Source organism: Oncorhynchus mykiss, chromosome 28 (assembly GCF_057628025.1).
Source record: "Oncorhynchus mykiss isolate SJ-2025 chromosome 28, ASM5762802v1, whole genome shotgun sequence".
In the NCBI taxonomy this organism is placed as follows: Eukaryota; Metazoa; Chordata; class Actinopteri; order Salmoniformes; family Salmonidae; genus Oncorhynchus; species Oncorhynchus mykiss.
The window spans coordinates 18,752,869-18,770,965 of NC_143049.1; the positions used below are offsets into that span (position 1 = coordinate 18,752,869).

The 18,097-nt window shown below is 41.1% G+C and overlaps 1 protein-coding gene and 1 long non-coding RNA gene across 3 annotated transcripts in view; one reads left to right on the forward strand and one right to left on the reverse strand.

Annotated features, from left to right (window-relative positions):
- LOC110508657 (A-type potassium channel modulatory protein DPP6) overlaps positions 1 to 17,932 on the forward strand; it is a 121,509-nt gene extending 103,577 nt beyond the window's left edge. For both annotated transcript variants that reach the window (XM_021589344.3, XM_036966513.2), the window contains exons 9-26: positions 5,391 to 5,545; positions 5,800 to 5,897; positions 6,056 to 6,182; positions 6,390 to 6,428; positions 6,625 to 6,732; positions 7,021 to 7,112; positions 7,283 to 7,330; positions 7,460 to 7,572; positions 9,599 to 9,646; positions 9,835 to 9,933; positions 11,648 to 11,717; positions 11,914 to 12,108; positions 13,038 to 13,092; positions 14,099 to 14,198; positions 14,333 to 14,391; positions 14,482 to 14,554; positions 14,753 to 14,826; positions 14,939 to 17,932. In XM_021589344.3, the coding sequence (XP_021445019.1) occupies positions 5,391 to 5,545; positions 5,800 to 5,897; positions 6,056 to 6,182; positions 6,390 to 6,428; positions 6,625 to 6,732; positions 7,021 to 7,112; positions 7,283 to 7,330; positions 7,460 to 7,572; positions 9,599 to 9,646; positions 9,835 to 9,933; positions 11,648 to 11,717; positions 11,914 to 12,108; positions 13,038 to 13,092; positions 14,099 to 14,198; positions 14,333 to 14,391; positions 14,482 to 14,554; positions 14,753 to 14,826; positions 14,939 to 15,088 (1,703 nt within the window). In that variant the 3' untranslated portion in view covers positions 15,089 to 17,932. The remainder of the gene's footprint in view (positions 1 to 5,390; positions 5,546 to 5,799; positions 5,898 to 6,055; positions 6,183 to 6,389; positions 6,429 to 6,624; positions 6,733 to 7,020; positions 7,113 to 7,282; positions 7,331 to 7,459; positions 7,573 to 9,598; positions 9,647 to 9,834; positions 9,934 to 11,647; positions 11,718 to 11,913; positions 12,109 to 13,037; positions 13,093 to 14,098; positions 14,199 to 14,332; positions 14,392 to 14,481; positions 14,555 to 14,752; positions 14,827 to 14,938) is intronic.
- On the reverse strand, positions 13,670 to 16,515 carry LOC149970790 (uncharacterized). The gene is made up of 2 exons (XR_016492872.1): positions 16,284 to 16,515; positions 13,670 to 15,466 (listed from the first exon to the last, which is right to left on the reverse strand). It is a non-coding gene; the product is annotated as an uncharacterized LOC149970790 (long non-coding RNA).
- Positions 17,933 to 18,097: the final 165 nt, after the last annotated feature.

Here is an 18,097-nt window from a genome sequence, read left to right on the forward strand (position 1 = left end):
TGGCTGGAGCTAGGGTTAGGGTTGTGGCTGGAGCTAGGGTTAGGGTTGTGGCTAGAGCTAGGGTTAGAGTTATGGCTGGAGCTAGGGTTAGGGTTATGGCTGGAGCTAGGGTTAGGGTTGTGGCTGGAGCTAGGGTTAGGGTTATGGCTGGAGCTAGGGTTAGGGTTATGGCTGGAGCTAGGGTTAGGGTTGTGGCTGGAGCTAGGGTTAGGGTTATGGCTGGAGCTAGGGTTAGGGTTGTGGCTGGAGCTAGGGTTGGGGTTATGGCTAGAGCTAGGGTTAGGGTTATGGCTGGAGCTAGGGTTAGGGTTGTGGCTGGAGCTAGGGTTAGGGTTGTGGCTGGAGCTAGGGTTAGGGTTATGGCTGGAGCTAGGGTTAGGGTTATGGCTGGAGCTAGGGTTAGGATAGTCTGTCCATCCGTCTGTGTGTCTCCCTGAGGGCTGTGGGGCATGGTCCTCTTGCTGTCTCCATGACTACACTGAGACTGATATAAGTGAATTTCCTCACTGACCTCGGAACTCCTTCACCAAAGCCCTGCCAGTTTAGTTCCAGCAGTATTTCCTCCCATTGATTCTCTTTGAAGACCTTCAGTGGGTTAGCACACAGAGCACAGATCTTTCAGATAACTTATTCATCAGGGTTGGGGTCAATTCAGAATTTTGAAAGGAAATTGCATTCAAACCATACATTGTTATTGAATTTGAATTGGCCACACCCCAATGGAAGCAACATTTGAATTGAATTTGAATTGAAGGAAGTAGAATATAATTCAAAGCAATTCAAACCAATTCAAATGAGACATGAAGCAGGAAAATCTCATTCATTTGACAAGTCTTTTATCTTAACGATATGCCACTTAGTGCAAATAATACATATACCATTTCAAACATTAGCATGAATTTAACTAAAGACGCCCAACAGATTTTTTCTTTGTAATGAGATGTTAGATTGTTCCCTTCCATACGGTACTATTTGATCTAATGCAATCTGGGAAATGTATTTAATAATTATTATAGACAACCCACAACATGATCTTAGACTATTTCAATACCACTGTAATTATTTAAAATTGTTTTAGGATAATCCGATTTAAAAATGAAATGTTTCAAACTTATGCTACATGGTATTGGTAGCCATACATGTCAAAGTAAACTTTTCTATTGTGATGCGTAGATGAAATAAGCCATTTGAATATCATAGAATTTCATTGAATTCAACTATCCTTTAAAGCTGGAATCCTTCATGGTGAAACAGCCACGTCCATTTGCAATATCACAACAACAAAGAAGTTGCTGCAAACAACGAACACTCTGTCTCCGACCGATCATCGCACAATCTGAACACTACCAACAAAAGGAGCTGATCAAAAGCAGGGGAAGGGAGCTTAAAGGGACCAAATTCGGGCTCAATGACCAATTTCCAAGGGAAATAAACGAATGTCGTAAGAGACTGTATCGTTATATGGAATTCTCCAAGCTGTTTAAAGGCACAGTCAACTTAGTGTATGTAAACTTCTGACCCACTGGAATTGTGATACAGTGAATAGTAAGTGAAATAATCTGTTTGTAAACAATTGTTGGAAAAATGACTTGTGTCGTGCACAAAGTAGATGTCCTAACTGACTTGCCAAAACTATAGTTAGTTAACAAGACATTTGTGGAGTGTTTGAAAAACAAGTTTTAATGACTCCAACCTATGTAAACTTCCGACTTCAACTGTACATGTAATAGTGCCAGACATGCACACAAACATATACAGTTGGCATTGCTGTTATAATTTTAGTTGTCCTTGATGTCCTTTGTTTTCATTTTTTTTCTTTTATTTTTTTTGCATTGTTGTTTGCTGTTTTCTTCTCTCTTTTTTCTCTTTAGTTAATTATCTTGGTTGTTGGTGCATTGGGGGGGGGGGGGGGGGGGGTTGGGGAATGGAATGGAATTAATTATATTTTTTATATAATTTTTTTATGCGGCTGTTTTTCCTCCCCATTGTGTATTCCATATTCAAATTCTGATTTTTATGGGGTGTGGCCAATTCAAATTCAAATCAAATTAAATAATTTTATTGGAATTAAAGAGCAAGTCACAATGCAATTCAGAATTGACCCCAACCCTGCTATTCATACCCTGTAATTATCCATATGGTCTTTTATACAGCAGTCTTCTATGCAGCAATAGAAATGGTTGGATGTCTGCTGTCATACTGTACTGAAGATTGTGTTGACCACTGTTCTTGAATGCGGTCAATGAGTTATTTCATAATCCGTATCTCATTCTTAGAGAGGGGATCGATGACTCAACATGGTTGTTCATTGTCCAATATACCCATCAATCACCACTCTCCCACTCACAATCTCTGTATGCTGGTCTTCATCATCCTTCGCAGACCATCCTCATTTTCTGTCAACTGAATCAGAGAACCCACAGCCAAGGTCTTTGGAGTTGAGTCATTATTGTGTTTGTCTCAGGGAATGGTTGCTGCCTGTTTGTACTATTTTTCTCATATGAGGCCTTCCTGGGAGGTCTATGTTGCCACCTGGTGGGCATTGGTGGATTATATTTGACTTTGTCCATTCATTTCCGTAATTACTTGTCTTGTCCTTTTCCTTACCTCTGTTTTCAAATGACCTTTTGACATGTGCTCTTCACACCTGATGAATGATAAAGACATGACAAAGACGTATGTTTACACACAACATAATCTCCTCCAGTACAGTAAATGGGTGCCATAAATCAGATATAAGCCACAGCACATCTAATACATCAGCATCTGTTTACACAGTGTTATTGTATTAGATACCCTTTATCAGCACACACAGCTAATGAAGTTACTTTGGGACAGGATGACATGTACAGTACAGTGTATCAGTAAACTAGACTATTAGCTTTACTATTATTAACCAGTCCTTCCAGGATTTTGCCACATTTGTTTTGTGATTTCTGCGGCCAAGAATTCTTGATTTTGCGTCATTTATTCTGAAATTCTGCGAAATATTTTGCAATGGTTTTTTTCCTTCACGTTAATTTCATATAAAGCAATACAAGTAATATGCTCAGTTTTAGAACAATTTTAAGCAGAATACATCTCTCGCTCGCTCTCTTTGAGTATTAAATTAAACAGCAAATTGCGGAATGTTCTCGGTGACAGCTTGACTTTCTACCAAAGATGATGGATTAATAAAGATATTTCAGTCAGGACATTTACCAATTAATTATTTTTTTGAGTTTGAGTAAAACACCACTCACCTTGATTCTTTCAGCCCTTGAAATTGTTTCACACGGTCTTCTGCCATCGTCTTCACACGTGAATACACTGACAGGCCAGGGAGAAATAACGTTGTTGACATGTGGTTGGATTGGGCCCTTTTCCACGGTAAAAGTGCAGTAATTCGTCAAAATTACGAAACCGCTTTTGATTGGACAATTTTATGCGGTAAAGTGCGGGAATTGGTGAAAATTGCGAGCTCTCGCATAATATGCGCTGATTGGTTGATTTTGCATTGAATTATGCGATCGCAGAATCGCGGAATCCTGAGGGACTGATTAACCCAATGACTATCTTTTAAACTTAGATGATTTTATTAGTCACATGCACAGGGTCACAGATGCATTTGCAGGGTTCAGTGAAATTCTTAAGCCCGAGCTCCAACATTGCAGGTCAAAGAGAAGTGACTGAGGGGGGTGAGGGCAGGGTAAATGTCCTTCAGTGATGGAAGCTGGGAGAACATGCTGTGGCTCAGGTGGCTGAGGCCTTTGATGATTTTCTTGGCCTTCCTACGACACCTTGTGTTGTACGTGTACTAGAGGGCAGGCAGTGTGCACCCAATGGTGCGTTCGGCTGAGTGTACCACCCTCTGTAGAGCCTTGCAGTCAGCGGCAGTGCGGTTGCCGTACCAGGCTGTGATACAGCCCGACAGTATGCTCTCGATGGTGCTCCTGTAGAACAGGCTGAATTTGTTCAGCCTTCTGAGGTTGAAGAGTCGCTGTCATGCCTTCTTCACCACGGTGTCTGTATGGTTTGACCATTTCAAATCAAAATCAAATTTGATTTGTCACATGCGCCCGAATACAACAGGTAGACCTTATTGTGAAATGCTTACTTACTGTTCAAGAAATAGAGTTAAGAAAATATTTACTAAATAACCTAAAGTAAAAAAAAAAGAAAAGTTTTTTAAAGTAACGATAAAATAACAACAGGGGGTACCAGTACCGAGTCATTGTGAGGGGGTCCAGGTTAGTCGAGGTAATTGGTACATGTAGGTATTGGTAAAGTGACTATGAGAGTGCAGGAGGGGACTGAGAACGCTCCCTTGTGGGGCCCATGTGTTGAAGATCAGTGTGGATGAGATAATGTTGCCTACCTTCACCCCCTGGGAGTGAGCCATCAGTCCAAGACCTAGCTATTTAGGGAGGAGTTCAGTCCCAGAGCCCTGAGCTTTGTTGTGAGCTTAGAGGACACTATGATATTGAATTCAGAGCTGTTGTCGATGAACAGCATTGACTACATATACAGTGCCCTCCGAAATTATTGGGGCAGTGAAGCATTTAAAAAATCTTTTGGCTCTATACTCCAAAAGTTTGGATTTGAAATTAAACACTGACTATGAGGTTAAAGTGCAGACGGTCAGCTTTCATTTTGGGGTATTTTCATCCATATCGGGTGAACTGTTTAGAAATTACAACACTTTTTGTGGATAGTCCCACCATTTTAGGGCACCAAAGGTATTGTGACAAATTCATGTGTATTCAAGTAATAAAACGTTAACTATTTAATTCCATATTCATAGCACACAATGACTATATCAAGTTTGTGACTCTACAAATTTGTTGGATGCATTTGCTGTTTGTTTTGGTTGTGTTTCAGATTATTTTGTGCCCAAAAGAAATACGTGGTAAATAATGTATTGTGTCATTTTGGAGTCACTTTTATTGTAAATAAGAATATAATATGATTTTAACACTTCCACATGAATGTGGATGCTACCATAATTCCGGATTCATTCTGGATTATCTGTGATCATGGTAGCATCCACATTCATGTACAAGTGTTTAGAAACATATTATTTACAATAAAAATGACTCCAAACTGATACATTATTTACCATTCATTTCTATTGGAGGGCACATTTCAGTTGAAGGCATTCAGTTGTACAACTGACTAGGTAACACCCTGTCCTTTATGGATGAAAATACCCTCAAATGAAAGCTGACAGTCTGCACTTTAACCTCATAGTCAGTGTTTAATTTCAAATCAAACCTTTGAAGTATAGAGTCAAAAGAAGAAAAAATGCTTCACTGTCCCAATAATTACAGAGGGCCGATTGTCTTGAATGATAAATGGACATTGTTTGTGATACAGTAGTTAATTGTTTATGGGCGTGTATGCTGTTACAGAGGAGATACTGCAGACCCACATAGCCCATTGGTGGTCTCCAGACGGTCTCAGACTGGCCTATGCCACCATCAACGACACCCTGGTGCGCAAGATGGAGGTCCCCATCTTCACTGGCGCCCTGTATCCAACAGGGCTGGAGTGTCACTACCCTAAGGTACCGTAGGTCCTAGATACAGTCTCTTCAATATTCTCGGTCCTTTCTGCTCTACACCGCCTTGACTTTTCTGGGTTAGTGGTTTTGAATGAGTACGTAGTGTTGTTGTGCAGAACGTTCAGGAAAGGGATAAACTCTTATAGAGTCGTATGGATCTGACAGTCGACTTCACGCAGACAGAAATGGTCAATATAGATACTGTATAACCCACAGAATGATATGATCTCTGGCATAAGCTGTCTCTGCCCCTGCAGGCTGGGGAGGACAACCCTGTAGTACACCTGTCTGTGGTGAGTCTGAACGGACCCCTTCACACGGTGGAGATGAAGAAGCCAGACGACCCCAGGATAGGGTGAGGGTCTCACAGACTGACTGACACTGTGACACAAGGTTAAAGGTCATATTTACTACCCCGTAGGGAATAGCAGAGATGCAAACTTGTCACCTTTCAGGTAATCCTGCAGAGAAAAATTGTAAGTAAGTTGTAACACATTCCATTCTTTCTTTTAGAAGAGAATATTACATCACAATGGTAAAGTGGGCCACCAGCACCAAGCTGGCAGTCAATTGGCTGAACAGAGCTCAGAACAACTCCATACTGACACTGTGTGAGGCCACCACAGGAGTGTGCACCAAGGTGAAACACGCGCCTGCACACACACACACACCGCCACCCTCTCTAACATTAAGCCCTACTTCTTTCTTGCCTCCTCAGTCACAATCCAAGTTGTCCTTACTTTCCGTCCTCTCCATTCAAATAAAATACTGCAGTATGTAACTTGAGAAAAAGCACGGTGGACATGCATGCAGTATTCATTTTGTAACCGCCCTGTTATTTTTCCAGAAACATGAGGATGAAAGTGAGGGCTGGCTACACAGACAGGTGAGTGATCAGAACACTAAGAGCATAACATGTATCACAACACACGTTTTTTTTAAACGATCCAGTGAAATACATACATTACAGGAGGAGGGGGTAGGAAGGACAGAGGTGCAGTGTAACAGTTGAGCTGTCTCAATATACTCCCTCCCTCACTCACTCACACACACCCACCTACTTCTTTCTCTTCCTGTTGCAGAACGAGGAGCCACTCTTCTCCCATGATGGATACAAGTTCTTCTTCACCAGAGCTATTCCTCAGGGTGGAAGGGGAAAGTTCTTCCATATCTCCATGTCCACCTCCCAGGTAAAACACCTCAGTCTCTTCTCTTCTCTTAAACTGTAGCCGCATTATAGAGCAGCGCACTGGACAGCCCACAACGCACCTTTTAAAAGCATTTCCCCCGACGTCTGCGGAGAACGAACTCATGGTAAACGCAGCGCAAGTCAAGTTCAATGCGCTGCCCTATAATGTACCTTGGATTGAATCCCGGCCTCGGATATGCCCAGCCTGGTCTGTATGAGCTGTTATAGATAACCAGCTCTTCTATCCAGACGTGTAGTTGTCATGTTGACATGTATTGTTCCATTCCAGCCCAACACCAGCACAGACACTCTGCAGTCCCTGACATCAGGAGACTGGGACGTGACTCAGATACTGGCCTACAGCCAAGAAAGGCAGCTCATGTAAGCCTTTCCGACCCATACATTACAGCAACATGACCAAATAGTACCAATATGATTTCCTATTGCTTATAGTTGATCAAATGTTACCAGGGGTATTTGACTTACCTGACCGTCTTGTTCAGGTAATGGTCATTAAACGCCAAACTGATCTTCATCACAATGTTTTACAGATACTTTTTGAGCACAGAGGATGATCCAAAACGACGACACCTCTACAGGTATAATTACATTTTGGGATTTAGCTCTCTAATGGTTATTCTGTGTGAGATCACTATTTAGGTGTCTTTTTAAAAATCTAATAGCGTATAATGCTAATAGCGTGGTTTACTGTATCTATCCTGTGTCAGTGCGGACACCAATGGCCCATTTAACCGCTGCTGTCTGTCGTGTGAGTTCAAGTGTGGCTATGTGGACGGCTCCTTCAGCCACAACATGCAGTACTTCCTGCTCAACTGTAAAGGTGAGTGCTCCTGACCTTGAATCCTGAACACTAAGCAGCATATGTTGCACTCAACTGAATCAGTATATTTTTGTGATATACAAATACATTGAAGTCTTTCACTATGCTGACAGGGTTTTAGTGGGTGTTTCGTGTCAGTGTAGATTTAAAAATCTACACTGACACTAAACATGCTCAGTCAAAATATTTTGCTGTGGCAAAAGGTTTTATTGAATGTGACAGCAGTCGGAACTAACCAGTGTTTCTATTTGCCAGTCAGACAACTCAAGCCCCTTGCCAAATGTGAATCGCCAGCCTGCACCCTAAAAAGTGTTCCTGCTGTGTATCAAACTACAGTAGTTGGCATAGAGCCCTATTTCCTGCCCTGCTTCCTGTGTGTCAGACAGGGTCTATCTATAGAATGAGAGTAGGGCCCATGGCCTTGTTTAAGTCTGTGTTCTCATTTCCTCTGAGAATATTCATCATCCTTATTTCTCCTACTAGTGTGGTTGCCATGACAGCTGATTTGTTTAGAGGGCCCGCTCCAGAGAGGAAAAAGAGAAACCATATTTCGTTAATTAGCTCTTGTGAGAGGAGACCAGCCCTGGTCTAACTGTCTGGAGTAATAATAACAGCCGGGTATTCATTCAGCTGCTCCCCAAGGTGGTACAGACAGACAGTGGCTTCTCAGTAATGACACATGGCTGGCTGAGAGGTATTATTTCTAGACTTGCATTACTAAAGATGGTAAGAGAAACAGAGTGCTCATTCCACCAATTCAGTGCCTTTTGAGAAATGTAAATGTATTTTTTAATAATAAAAAAATAAAAATAAACATTCTGTTATAAAGAGCACATGTTCAACTTCATAAAACCATCTCAACAGGTAAAATAAAAATTACAACAGTAAGTGCCTAAGTGTCAAATAAAGTATCTGGGTTGACTGTATCTGGGTTGACTGTATCTGGGTTGACTGTGTCTGGGTTGACTGTGTCTGGGTTGACTGTGTCTGGGTTGACTGTGTCGGGGTTGACTGTGTCGGGGTTGACTGTTTCGGGGTTGACTGTATCGGGGTTGACTGTATCGGGGTTGACTGTATCGGGGTTGACTGTATCTGGGTTGACTGTATCTGGGTTGACTGTATATGGGTTGACTGTATCTGGGTTGACTGTGTCTGGGTTGACTGTATCTGGGTTGACTGTATCTGGGTTGACTGTATCTGGGTTGACTGTATCAGGGTTGACTGTATCAGGGTTGACGATTTCATCTTAAATCAGCCATAAATCCCCTTGTGACAGGGGGAATGGAAGCTTGTTATGTGCAACAGGGAGTGGCAATTAAAGCTTCTTAAAAAAACGAATTGTTCAAACATTTGTAGCCTGTCTATCTGTGCTCGACCCGCTCAGTTTTCTACCACGAAACACCAGAAAATGGCCAAAAAGAGTAGAACCAGTTAACCGGCTTTTACACTATGATTAGACTATTAGATGTTTAATGTTTCTTTAAAAAAAAACATATTTAAACGAGAGTTCAGTTCATGTAACAGGGTTGACCTTATAATGAGGAACAGAATTAAAACTAATCACATTAAATAAATATGAATCTTCAGAAATGACTTTAAATGACAATGATGGTGACATCTTGGAGAAATATTGAGGTTAAGTGGGATAAAGTCTTCTTAGAAGTAACAGAGGGTGCACAGGGGCTGCATTTTGGGCAGTTTAGCAAGTCTTCAATCATATCATTTAAAAAAAAAATATTTTAAAATTCTCCATGGGGTCTTTATTTATTTCATTTAATTTAACAGTCTTTCAAATGCGTGGCACAATATACCAAATGGACACAAAACGTACCTTCGTGGAATAAACCAGAGGCATTTTTGAATGAGCTCTGATTTGAAGTGAAATGCTACAGAAAAAAGGATTTGAGTGTTTTCTTTGCTTCTCCATTTGAGGCCATTCATCTGAACCTTAAAATGCTTCATCCTATAATAACTGACAACCTCCACCCCTTTCTCTCTCTCCCTCTCCACATATATCCCTATCCAGGCCCTGATGTACCCAGTGTTGCCATCTACAGTACCAAAGACATACAGAGTGAGTGTCATGAGGCCTGACCCTGGCCTGTACCATAAAGAGCACTGAAGCTGAGGGGCCTTTTATTCAGCATAGTGTCTTTTATATCTCACATCATTCAATGGGAAATGTGTTAGATGCTTTATGAAGCTGCCACTCAGACAGTACTGTAAGTGAACAATCAGACTGTTTCTTCCATGTCACTGCAGAGGTCCTGGACCTGGAGACTAACGAGGGAGTGAATAACACGTACCACAGCATGCAGATGCCCAAAGTGGAGTACGAGACCATCACCATAGATGATTACAGTAGGTATCATGCCTTGCATGCCTTGCTAGCGAGCCAGCCAGCTAACCTCAGCTAGCTAGCTAACAGTACACATTAGCTTGAAACGAAACCACTTTCTGTTTCGGATGCCATGCCATGGTTGCTCTTAGTTTTAAGGAGAGAGGTGTTTTCTCCATCTCTTTAGCTATCAACACTTATGCAGCTCCACTACACAATACATTTTTAAAAAGCTGAATTTAACAGGATTACCAACACAGCTCAAATAGACAGAAGCCTCTATATAGCAGACCAATCTGAACTCTTCTCTCGGCATGTCCAACCCACTCATTATCTCAGCCAATCATGGTTAGTGGGAAGGTTTTTCACTTTGTCTGTGGCTTAACCAACTAGGTTCACAATTTAACAATTTTTTAATATTTACAGATATTTAAGGCACATGAAAGTTCATTTCTGCCAAAAAATGCATTTTGAAAAAAAACGTTTCTGTTCAAATGGCTCTCCTGTGAAGTGGTGACCCGCGACATACTGAAACATTTCCTGAAACGAGTCACATATATATTTTGATATGTTTAACAGTTTTTTGGTTACTACATGATTCCATATGTGTTATTGCATAGTTGTGATGTCTTCACTATTATTCAACAATGTAGAAAATATTAAAAATAAAGAAAAACCCTTGAATGAGTAGGTGTGTCCAAACTTTTGATTGGTACTGCATAAAACACAGGATAATCACATTTTTGACTGCACTGGGCCTTTAAGAAGAACAGCATGCACAAATCATTCACTAAATACCCTACATCTCAACTAAAACTTGTAATAAATAATGTGGAAATTGAGCAAGTTGAGGTGACTAAACTGCTTGGAGTTACCCTGGATTGTAAACTGTCATGGTCAAAACATATTGATACAACAGTAGCTAAGATTGGGAGAAGACTGTACATGATAAGGCGCTGCTCTACCTTATTGACAGCACTGTCAACAAGGCAGGTCCTACAGGCCCTAGTTTTGTCGCACCTGAACTACTGTTCTGTCGCGTGGTCAGGTGCCACCAAAAAGGACTTCGGAAAATTGCAATTGGTTCAGAAAAGGGCAGCACGGCTGGCCCTTGGATGTACGCAGAGAGCTAATATTAATAATATGCATGTCAATCTCTCCTGGCTCAAAGTGGAGGAGAGATTAACTTAATCACTGCTTTTATTTATGAGAGGTGTTGACGTTGAATGCACCGAGCTGTCTGTTTGAACTACTGACACACACCTCGGACACCCATGCATACCCCACAAGACATGCCACAAGAGGTCTCTTCACAGTCTCTTCCCAGAACAGACTATGGAAGGTGCACAGTACTACATAGAGCCATGGCTACATGGAACTCTATTCCATATCAAGTACCTCATGTTAGAAGTAAAATTTAAGATTTTAAAAAACAGATAAAAAAAAACGTATGGAACAGCGGGACTGTGAATCAACACAAACATAGGCACAGACACATGCATACACACATACGCACACACAATAACATACGTACACATGGATTTTGTACTGTATATACAGTATGTGGTTGTGGTGGAGTAGGGGCCTGAGGGCACACAGTCTGTGAATGTATTGTAATGTTTTTTAAATTGTATAACTGCCTTCATTTTGCTGGACCCCAGGAAGAGTAGCTGCTGCCTTGGCAACAGCTAATGGGGATCCATAATACATTCAAATACACAGTCTTGTTTCTTGCAGCTCTGACAATGCAGATCCTGAAGCCAGCTGGTTTCATAGACACAGCTCACTACCCCCTACTGCTACTAGTGTAAGTATGGCAATAACTACCCACACACACGTTTTTCTAGATATAAACATACTATCTATGAATCACACCAACCCCAGTAGGGATTACATTAGGAATTATAGCACATTCCGTTTTGGCATTGGACTCATGACTTTGGACCCTGTCACAGAGAGCTATAATGGGGACATTGGTTCAGCCTGTCATCTGTTTCCCTCAGAGACGGAACACCTGGCGGACAGATGGTGACAGAGCAGTTCCGTGTGGACTGGGCCACGGTGCTGGTGAGCAGTTACAGCACCATTGTGATCCGCTTCGATGGCCACGGGTCCGGGTTCCAGGGCACCAAGCTCCTCCACCACATTAGGAGGAAACTGGGTGTGATCGAGGAGAGGGACCAGATGGAGGCACTCAGGTGAGAGACAGACACCTGGACAGTAGAATCTTCCTTGAGAGTTCAAATCAATGGTCCTACTTTATGATAATATACTAATACCATGTTACGTCTTACAGTATTTATACTGAACAAAAATATAAACGCAACATGTAAAGTGTTGGTCCCATGTTTCATGACCTGAAATAAAAGATCACAGAAATATCTATCCTCTCAAATTCTGTGCACAAATTTGTTTACATCCCTGTCGGTGAGCATTTCTCCTTCGCCAATAATCCAGCCACCTGACAGGTGAGGCATATCAAGATGCTCATTAAATAGCATGATCATTACACAAATGCACCTTATGCTGGGGACAATAAAAGGCCATTCTCAAATGTGCCGTTTTGTCACACAACACAATACCATAGATGTCTCAAGTTGAGGGAGCGTGCAATTGGTATGCTGACATAAGGAATGTCCACCGGAGTTGTTGCCAGATAATTTAATGTTAATTTCTCTACCATAAGCCTCCAATGTCATTTTTGAGAATTTGGCAGTACGCCCAACTGGCCTCACAACCACAGACCACATGTAACCATGCCAGCCCAGGATCTCCACATCCGGCTTCTTCACCTGCGGAATTGTCTGAGGGGAGGGGGGTTATTTCTGTCTGTAATAAAATAGTATTTCTGTCTGTAATAAAGCACTTTTGTAGGGAAAAACGTATTCTGATTGGCTGGGCCTGGCTCCCCAAGTGGGTGGGCTGTAACTCAGTAAAACATATTAAATTGTTGCATGTTGCATTTATATTTTTGTTCAGTATATATGCAGGTACAGTTGAATTATAGTGGGAAAACATGATTATGATGTGTTTGTTTCAGGACGTTCGTTACTGTGTTGTTGGAAATGTAATACCTATTTTGACCTTCCAACCAAAGCATTGATTGTTTTTTTCTTCTTTATTCCAGACTGATATCCAAAGAAATGTACATCGACAAAAGTCGAATGGGAGTATATGGAAAGGTAAGGACAATCAATGCTTGAAGAAAACAAGCTTAGCTACTTATTTTAAAAAACGTAATTGGGTTCACTTTACTTCCCTTCTTGTCAATTCTTGTACTGTATTTGAGCTGAAGAAAGAGTAGCTCAGTTGGTAGAGCATGGTGCTTGTCACGCCAGGGTGGTGGGTTCGATTTGCATAAAAGCGTCTTACACATCTGGGACATCATGTCTCGCTCCATCCACCAACGCCACGTTGCACCACAGCCTGTCCAGGAGTTGGCGGATGCTTTAGTCCAGGTCTGGGAGGAGACCATCTGCCACCTCATCAGGAGCATGCCCAGGCATTGTAGGGAGGTCATACAGGCACGTGGAGGCCACACACACTACTGAGCCTCATTTTGATCAGCCTGTAGTGTGGTTTTCCACTTTAATTTTGAGTGTGACTCCAAATCCAGACCTCCATGGGTTGATAAATTTGATTTCCATTGATTATTTTTGAGTGATTTTGTTGTGAGCACATTCAACTATGTAAAGAAAAAAGTATTTAATAAGAATATTTCATTCATTCAGATCTAGGATGTGTTATTTTAGTGTTCCCTTTATTTTTTTGAGCAGTGTATATTCAGAGTGGACGAGGGCTTTCACTCCATCTGGAAAATAGAGCAGAAGCTCACCCTCTCATATCTAGGGGGGGTACATGCCAAATGGCACTCTATTGTAGTGGCCTACTTTTAACCAGAAGTAATGCACTGTAAAAGGATTAGTGTGCCATTTGAGACACACTACTACTACACTACGGTCCAGCAACAACACAGAGCGGACAACATAAACAATTCAATAGGTTTCAGTCTGGCACTCAGTCTTCCTTTGTCTATAGAACGTTTGAGTGTGTATGCAGTTTGTACTTAAATTGGGAAGAAACTACCTTTGGAGTGGTGTATCTGGAGTCTCTAGCCTTGATATGTCATCAATGCATTTCTGTACTGTCGGTTCAGTAAACTTGATACTGTAACATATCTATCCATAGGTTTACGGAGGGTATTTGGCCACAATGCTTTTAAGTTCTGATGACTCCCTGCTTAAATGTGGAGCCGCCGTCTCACCCATCACAGATTTTGAGTTATACGGTATAACGTGATTATTTTCTTTAGCAACACAATTTCTTACTGCACAAATAATTTATCCCCACAAATTATAAATTGTTCTATGAACAGTGCCTTATAACATGATATTATGTGTGTGTTATTTCTTTATTCTCCAGCTTCAGCATTTTCAGAGCGGTACCTTGGATCACCAAAGACAGACTCTCGAATATACTCGGTAAAGACAACAGTTCACACACTGTATTTACACTAGTCAGTCAATGTGTAAGATGCTATGTATTTCATGGTGGCATTCTCTTTCCTTCAGATGGCCAGTTTAGCACATCGGGCAGGTCGTCTCATGGACAGGAAGTACATGATTATCCATCCAACCGCTGATGGTACAGTCATTACTTTAAACAATATCAATACGTTAGCCTGGTCCCAGACTTGTTTTTGTTGCCTATCCAACTCCTATTTGGGCATCGGCTAAGTTACTGTCAAAGTAATTTTAACTGATTGAGCCTGATTGTTGTTGAAGTACTGTGACTGAATATAAACATCTTGCACATCCTGTTACCTGCTCTCCCTCCCTACAGAGAAAGTCCATTTCCAGCACTCTGCAAAATTCATCAACCATTTAATCAACGAGAAGGCAAATTACTCTTTACAGGTAGGCTTGACAGTTTAGCTTTACGACATGTTTAGGACATTGCAATGAAGGCGTAATGAGCAGGGTGTCAAATATTGTGTTACCTACATTATTTTCTGTTTTTGTACTGTAGATCTACCCAGACGAGGGACACTTCCTGCATAGCGATGGCACTCGGCAACACCTGAGCCAATCACTGGTCAACTTCTTTGAGGAGTGTTTCCGACTGCCGGACTTACCGAGCGAGGAAGAGAAGGACAAGGAGGATGAGGGCGATGGTTAAACCAGCTGACACATGGTTAACGCTCTAGCCAGTTACTACAGCACAATATGCAACAAATCTTTCTCAACTCATTACCCCCACCCATAGCCTGTTTCCAGATCTGTTTGTGCCGTCTTGCCAACTCAGCTGGTCAGCTAATGATAATTTAGAGTTGGCATTGGTGAAACAGATCTAGGATCAGGCTAACCTACTCCATCCTCTGTATAATTTGGGCTTCTCTTTAGGGCACAGTACCTGCATGTACCACTAACCTCACACCTCACCCTTTTCCTCTTCCTCATCACTTCTGGTTGGCTGACAACTGGACTGGCCAGCAGACATCAAATTGTGCTGCTGTTTTTATCCTCTTAGATGTAATGGCAAAATGTAGATTTTCTCCTAAATAGAAATACTCAAAGGTAACTACTATTCATGTGTAATTACATCATTCTGACATGCAAAAACGTGGTATATTTGAAAAGATGACATCTGGGAATCAGAAGATAGGAGTTACATAGTTCAGAATACACAAGATCAAGCACACACAAAATCATTTTTATTTTGAAAGTAATCGCTCATTGACAAGCTATAAGTGAATTATTGATGCCAAGAGCTGGAAACACATGTGATGGCTTCCACAACATGTGAACAATATCAGGAAAAAAATGGGATTGATAGACCTAACAACTAGAAATGGCAGATGTTTTAGTAAGTGTGGTCACATAACGTTTCCAAGTGTCCCTAAACCTCTCCAAAGCGGCATATGTCTGTAAATTAGATAATTCCAGTGCTATTACATATTTGGAATCCCTTAATGCGATTTGTTCAGTATAAAACACACTTTCTACCATATCAACCTCACTCAAACATTGTGATGGTGTTATTCAAGTGTCCTTTCAACCTCTCCAAAGTGTCTAAATGTGGTAATTGCACTGTTTTTGCACACTGCATGTGCCCAAAGGTTAATGTTCACTATAAAAACTAAATTTCTACAACACCAACCTCTCGCAAACATTTGCGGGGTGTCGGACATACAGGGGATATCCAATGTGTTTTCATCATATTTTTCATGCGCAAATATAGTGACTCGATGTTGCCATTAAGTCATGTCATCAGATACATTTGGCAATAGGCTAAATTTGTTCCTACCAACCTAGAGATTAATGTCATACCCCCATTTAGCTATAGCTCAAACACAGACCCAATCGAAGTTTACCTTTGCTGTTTGGTGAAAACGTGTAAAATCAACAACTGTACGTCACATGCAGACAAATAAGACATCCTCATGATGTGGTATCCTGGTTTACGGTATGAATCAACGTATTCCATGTTGATTTCGTTTATGCCTCACAAGGCTAACCGGAATGTAGGTAGCAGACATCTTGAAACGAGGTCATCGGCTCGGCCAGCCCTTATGTCCATATATGGCAGTAACTCACCAAAGCTTCTAAGGCACAGATCAACAGCAAAGATACTCCGCTTTCCGCAGATACCCTGCTTTTGCAAATAGGGGCTACCGTTCTCATACCAGACTGAACTGAAAAATTAAATAGGGTCCCCAAATAATGGGTACTTTACATTTAAGAGGTTAACACCGGAATCACGGAAACAATCAGAAACGTTCTGGTGGTTGGTGAATTATGTAATTTGACGATGGTACCACCCCTGTCCTCCATCTTTACTGCATTGGAATTGATTAGCCATAACATTCGTAGGGGAACTTTTGTGCTAAAGACGTGTGTGGGGGAGAGGAGATACAAGCCACAGGCGGTGTTGACTCTGGTAAAAAAAAAAAAAAAAAAAACTCTTAGCAGTGCTCCAAGTTATTTTTCTGGACCAAATAAACTGATCACTGAAGGAGACCAGTAAACCCACCTGTGAATGTTAGATGCTGTAGTGAACCACCCCAACGGCATCCGTGTAGGGATGCAGCACAAAATATCCCATATTCCCTTCCCAAATATCATGGCTAATCAATTCCAATGCAGTAAAGATGGAGGGAACATACAGGAGCTACCCATTGTTGGTACCATCATTATAAATTACAATTCAACAACTTTCTGAGGATTGTATCCATGATACTAAAACAGCAGTAGCATTTATTTATCTTAATTGGGGTTTGTAATGTTCAGTATGGCTTTGAATTGATGTACGGTGGTTACATTTGGACATCCTTTCCAAATGAGGACACAATGTTAGAGACTACATGTTTGTTAAACTATTTTGACCTCTTTTGGGGTTATTACATTCAGTAGGACATTTATTTTCATTTGGAATGGAGCTCTAGTGTTGTTAGTCACTGTGCCTTACTACTAGGGGTTAACCAAGGTATTCATGTCAGGGACTATAAACCCTTCAATGGAAACATAACTTTTCATTTTTCATGTAAGCAAGATTGGTCAAAGCCAGCCCCCAGTTGTCCTTCTGCCAACAACTGCAGGCACATGTGGAGCTCTATAGTTATATACAAACAAATATTGTACAACATGACACGTAATGACTTCAGTTGAATCGTTACAATCTGACCAGTCTGTATGTAGGAACATGTGATTTTATAACACCCATTATATATGTACTATAACACAGTAATTTTGTGCTTGTATAAAATAGACACCTGAACATGTTCTGGCTGTTGTAACTACATCAAAGGTTCTTGAGGCACATTCAGTGTATCTTTTCTAATTTGGCAAGTTACAATGTTTGGTTATTTGTTAAACAGCTTGAATGTCCGTCGAGATGTCATTTCTGTTAGTATTGTCAGTGAAAGTTTCTAGTCAGCTGATGTACAAAATGTATAAATCTTACATTGTTGAAAAGTCCTGAACTATGTGTGTGCGACTTGTACATAAAGCATTTTCAAATTTATCCGAGTACATTTTGTTCTTGGTGGATTTGCTTTGCTTGGACACACTGCCCTCCAGTGGTCAAAAGGGGCACAACTAAAGGACGTTAACTCCTACCAGATACAAGCAACATCAGTTAGGACACCATGCAAGAAACAGACCAATGCTGTTTAATATGAACTAACTA